The sequence below is a fragment of the Triticum dicoccoides genome, unplaced genomic scaffold (genome assembly GCF_002162155.2).
Source record: "Triticum dicoccoides isolate Atlit2015 ecotype Zavitan unplaced genomic scaffold, WEW_v2.0 scaffold52534, whole genome shotgun sequence".
Lineage (NCBI taxonomy): Eukaryota > Viridiplantae > Streptophyta > Magnoliopsida > Poales > Poaceae > Triticum > Triticum dicoccoides.
In genome coordinates, this window is record NW_021279257.1 from 69,509 (window position 1) to 75,452 (window position 5,944).

At 48.6% G+C, this 5,944-nt stretch overlaps 1 protein-coding gene across 1 annotated transcript in view; it reads right to left on the reverse strand.

Moving 5' to 3' along the window:
- The window catches only part of LOC119346838, a 3,183-nt gene extending 1,745 nt beyond the window's left edge, over positions 1 to 1,438 (reverse strand). The window contains exon 1 of the mRNA XM_037615966.1: positions 1,151 to 1,438. Coding sequence (XP_037471863.1) covers positions 1,151 to 1,360 — 210 coding nt within the window. The 5' untranslated portion in view covers positions 1,361 to 1,438. The remainder of the gene's footprint in view (positions 1 to 1,150) is intronic.
- Between the last annotated feature and the right edge of the window lie 4,506 nt (positions 1,439 to 5,944).

The following is a 5,944-nucleotide window of genomic DNA, read 5'->3' on the forward strand; positions in this document are numbered from 1 at the left end:
AATCGTCCGGCGTCTCCGATTATTCTAGCCTTTTCTATGCCATATACACTCATTTGGCCCCTCCCAATATTTGATTCACGCTCCGCCACTGGCAGCACCTGAGAGCTAGGCGCCACACTATACAGTGCAGCGCCTAGCTCTTAGGCTCTCCACAATGACTTAGCAATTTTTAGGCAGTCTGGGATGCAACGCTGGTCAGGCGTGTAGCGCCTATCTGTGAGGCGTTGCACCGTGTAGTGTGGCGCCTTCGTGTCGGACGTCACACAAAAAGGTCAGCCGCGTGAAATAGTTTCACGGGCAGTTCATTCTGTGATTTGATTTCGTCCACAGATCAAATTTGTCAAATTTGCCACAGAAAGTGGTCATACATGCGTTAGTTGGCTAATCCTGCAGCACTGCAAATCACAAACGATGTGGCAGACTAGGGACCGGATCACGAGGCAGGAGAGCCATATAGAACGGTGAAGATAATGGGGTGTCCATACACCCGGGTGTTAAAAAACCAATCTCATTAAACAACTATAGTTAGCCTATCTCCCTTCTCCTTCTCTCGATCCCCTCTCTACTGGGAGAAACGCACGGGCTTAGACAGTGCCTACTGCCTACCCTTAGCACGTACGTGTGTCCTAGCCCTAGGTCTAGGCATCTTCTTGTGTTAACATTAAAACCGAGTCCAACTGGTATGAGAGCAAAAACGATAAGTCCTATCATGATATAGGGATCCTGTCCAAACTGAAATATCGCCTCACGAATATCCAAGCCATCATTGCGATGCTCATCGCGGCCGTGAAACACTGCAAAACTATATACACAGCAAGGTTGTAAGCAAGCACGACAAATACAGATAGCTACCGAAGTCCATGGACTGATGTGTAGTTGAAGGATCGAATGCACGAGTGAATGATAGATACTGAAATCCATGGATCGATGCGTGATTAATAAAGAACTAAATGCCGAGCGGAGAATCAATCATTTGAGTTTTTTTTATCTATGAACGGAGGAAGCACGTTATGTAGGAAGATAATTCAGAGCCTATCAATAAAAAAAAGGAAGATGATTCAGAGGGGCAAAAGGAAGGCTGTAAAAGAAAAAGGCTTATTTAGAGGGGGCAGTGCAAGGATAACTCGAAGGTGGTCTGTCTAGTGCGTACCCTAGTGAAGATCTTGAAGTATTTCCAGACTGTGGGGTTGGGCGGTGGCCGTTGACGGAGGCGGACGCCTTCTTCCATCCGGCGGATCTGCTCTTCGTATGGTAGACTACTGTACAGCAACGGCCGGTGAGGGCCAGCGGGTCGAGGCTGGCTCCTGTCAGAGGAGGGTATGTAGAAGCCGCCGTGGCCGCCGAAGAACCAGTATCCCATAGACGGAACACGCCGGGCGGCCGGCGAGAGCAGATCGATCCCGGCCGGTGAAGTCTAGGCGCGACGACGGACGGGAAGTCCTTGGGCTCGTGGTTTCGGATCTGGTGTCCGGGGCGCGCGTGGGGATTATTAATCCGGGAAACTTACGCTGGCCGTACCTCTGCTGAACACAAGCCCAGCGCCCATTTGTTTCATCGTAGGTTAACGTGGAAAGTTTCCTCAGAAAAAAAAGGTAAACGTGGAAAGTTCCTGCCAAGCTATCTGGAAAAAAAACGTGGAAAGTTCATGCTAAGCTATCTCTAAAAAAACGTGGAAAGTTACCTTACAAAAAAGACGCCGATATCCATCACACGTGTGGCATAATAGGCATTCGCTCATACATCGTATGTGGCATGAGCGGGTGCAGCACACATGGGCTGTGTGTGGGCGAACAGTAGAATTGCCCACACGTGTGGGCGCAGCTACTTCATGCCACACGCCCAACAAGTACTACTCATCCTCATCCCGCATGTGTGACACGAAGCAAATATGCCCACACGTCCTGGCGCAGCAACAATAGATACCCGCGAGATGACGATTTAGTTGTCATCCGAGATGGCAGATGTAGTTATCCGAGATGGCAAATATGGTTGTAAAAGCATGGCAACTCTCTCTGTTTTGGTTAACTATAGTTGTCATGTCTAATTTATGGTAGTTGTCGCGTGTAATCAAACCATAGTTGTGGTGTGTGATTAACTACTTGCCACATATCACTAGTAGAAACCGGAGCTTTAAAACCGGTTCGTAAGGGCCTTTAGTGTCGGTTCTGCAACCGGCACTAAAGGGTGTCACCAACCGGGACTATAGGTTAGACCCCTTTAGTGCCGGTTCGTGGCACGAACCGGTACTAAAGATTGGCCTTTTAGTACCGGTTTGTGCCACAAACCGGGACTAAAGGGGCTCGTGGGGCCCCGGCCTGACGCCAGCCTACCACCACCCCTTTAATACCGGTTCGTGGCACGAACCGGTACTAAAGGTTCAACACGAACCGGCACTAATGCATAGCCGTTCGAACCGGTACTAATGGTACCATTAGTACCGGGCCAAAATCAAACCGGGACTAATGTGTCTCATATAAGGTCCTTTTTCTACTAGTGTATGGTTAAACAATAGTTGTCATGTGTGTTTATCTAGTTGCCATGTGTGTTTAATCACAGTTGCCATGTATGTTTACCTCATTGGCACGTATGCGCAATTGCAGTTGCCGTTTAGCGACTGTCGTGTGGGCGAAAAGTAGTTCGCCCACACGCGCGTGGACTAGATGATGACTGTGTTGGAAGAAACTAGTTCGCCCACATAGCGCAGCTGGCAAATGCATGTTGTGGGGCGTGTGGGCGACCTCTCCAACGCTCACATCGGCCTTGTCCTATGTGGCACGCGAAAACTACCTCGGTGTGTCAAAATTCGTGCAAACTTAATTACACGGTGATCCAGACATGTGGGCGAGTTGCAATGTTGCCACACGTGTGGACGTTAGTGTTTTCGTAAAAAAAAAAGATAAACCTGGAAAGTGGCGGTGAATAGCCGATTGTCATTCCTTCGGAGCGGACATTCCCTCGGGGCAACTCCAACCCGATTCATCGAATCGCTTGTAAATGCTTAGAGTATGCTCTTCGGACACTTTTTTGAAGGGTGTCCAGACATTTTTAGTCATTCAATGTTGTGCATCAAACGAACGCTGCCCAGTTCAAGCATCCAAAATCTTGCGAACCAGAAGCAAAGCTGAGGAGGTTTGCAGCTGTTCGACATCTGCCACAAGGTCAACACAAAGACCAACAACGACTGCCGCTGCAAACAAAAGAATATGGACAAGGATGTGGCGGCGGCCAGTCACCCAACACCTCCTTCGCCAGAGCGTGTCGCTTGGCTAGTGTGAGTCATGCAATCATCGCCCTAGCCGGTGCAATTGCATCCTCCATACTACTACACCACTCAACAACTCGGTCCGGGGCAGCAGTTCGTGTCCACCGTCACCGCCGGCCATGAAGTGTCGTTCAACATCGAGCTCAAAGCCGGCTAGACCTTCACAGAGCTTCAGCCGCAGTCGTTGATACTTGTCTGTTCAAAAATGTCGGTTGTGCCTCCCTCGCCCTTCGGTGTGCAGTCTCTGTTTACCGGAATGTCTCAATCGGGCACGACAACTGATGTGGAGGAGGCACTGATGAACACCATCCATGGCAATGGCGGCCACATAGACAGGTAGGTGGATGACTCCCAACCAAAGCCGGACACCCAACGGATGCACACCCAGATGTCGGACAACCAGTAGACGCACACCGACCGACATCCTGATAGTGATCTAGATGACTTCTAGCCGTCAGGTGCCGACCCAAAGAAGAGCGGAGAAATTTTCGACATGAAAGATGATGAATTGTTGGTTGAAGCATTGTTGTCTCATGGCATAGAGCAAAGGGGCGGTATCTTTTGGACCCTATCACAATGGTGCATGTTTTGGGTTCCATGAGCAAAAGCAATATGAACCCTATCGCAAGGAAGGGATTCATAATTGTAGTTTGAAGTCGCCCACTCATCTGGCCACCAATAAGTATTGCGGCTTTTACAAACAATTTTGAATCCAGTGGCCAAGTGGCATCGCACTCACCGAGCTTGTAAGTTTTTTCTTGTTCTATGTGTTGGTTAGGATATGCAACATGTGTTGAATTTGGCCAGATATGCTCTGTGTGTTGGTTATTTGGCCGAATATGAAGCATGTGTTGGATTTGGCCGAATATGCTCTGTGTGTTGATCATTTGGCCAGATATGCAACTTGTTGATATGGCCTTTTTTCTAGGTTGTCTGCGCATGCACATTCTTCTTTATGACAGAGACGAAGGAATTCATCTTCATGCATTGTTGGTTGAAGTTTAATGCACACCCAAGTGGCTCAACAGCGTTTCCAATTCCATCAAGACCGTCGTCGTCGCTAATTAAGATGGAGATGGTTATCCAACAAAAGAAGGCCTTGCTCCATCCAAAAGGATGGCTAGGAGCCAGGGGAGTAAATGGGAGAAGCGAAAAGGGACGGCAACCAAGATGACATCGAGGTTTGAGTACATGATGGAGAAGAAGAATGAGACATGCGAGTAAGTGCAATGACGCTAATGAGGAAAAGAAGACCGAGAGGTGTGACATGTTCAAGAAGGCGCAAGACAAGAAGATGAAGCTCAAAAAATAAGAAGATTGATGCCAAGATATTGACCATAAAGATGTCAAACTTGGCTCCCGATGCGGCAAAGATTATGCAAGAGTATCGTGTTTGCATGTTGAAGCCCTACGCAGATGCTTCATATGAGCCAGCCAAAGAGTGAATTGTTTGGCATGGACAATCGGACTGGGAGGCAAAAATTGTCGTATTTTGCACGGACAGCCGAACTACCATCTTTTGGGGTCGGTTGGATGTAAAAACTTGTTGAACATATGATACCTTTTGGTTCTGATTGCATATATTTACATCTAGTTATATGTATGCAAATTTCTAGAATTTTTTACGTTAAATCATACTACCGAATTTAAAGGGTAGTATTAAAATTTATCCAACTATTGATATTGTTCACCTCAAAGATTGGTTCGAGGATAGCTTGATAATTTGCTAATCTTCGTCTCTGCTTAGACTCTCGCCGGCACGTGATTCGTTTAGGGCCTAAGATCTATCAATCGAGCAGGTAATTAAACAGAATTAACCGATTGCTATTGTACGCTCTCATCTCCCCTGTGCCAGTCCCAAGTTGCGCTGCTGCAGGTGACAAGCGCAGGCAGGCCGGCTCATCCTGTTGAGCCGCCGCCGAAGGCAGACGAAGGGACGGCGACACGAGCCGCTGCTCGCCATGTCCATCAACACCAACAGATAAGGTACTTGGAATTCGGGAGCTTGCCATGCAAAACTATAGCATTATGAAACGCCCAACCACACTGCGTACCGATTTTGCTCGTGATGCTTCGGCGTCAATTCTGAATCAACTGTGAACTAATGATGAGAAATGGAAGGGGCACTAACCAGCACCATGTTCTCCCGCTCTCAATGGCGACGTGCTCCTTGCTCGGCAGCACGATCGAAGGAGAGCAACGTGTTCTCCTGCTCCCTCCCGTCCAGGCCCGCGCCCCCGGTAGCCCACCCACCGTGTCATCCCCAACCTGCTGCAGTCCCACACCACCCTGCCAGCGGCACGAATGGCAGCACCGGCGGCCTCCCTCTCGCCGCCGCTCGAGGTGTGGACTATCCGGCGGAAGCAGCTGCGGGATCTACAATAATGAACTGCCAAAAGTGCCCCTGACATCTGAATATACTGCCTAAATTACGGTGTAGTACTGCTATATCTGGACCGTTGAACCACAAAAATAAACGGCTTAAAATATTTTGATGTACTGTAAAAGGTCTTAATTTCTATTAATGCATATATGCATGTCAAATGAAGGAGGCCATACCAGGGGTAACATTTAGAGCATCGGGTCGGATGACCAGCTCCCCTACCGATGTCCACAGACACGTCCGGGCATGTCTGCGAATATTTGGTGTGTCCGTTTTGGTGAACCGTGTTGGAGTTGCTC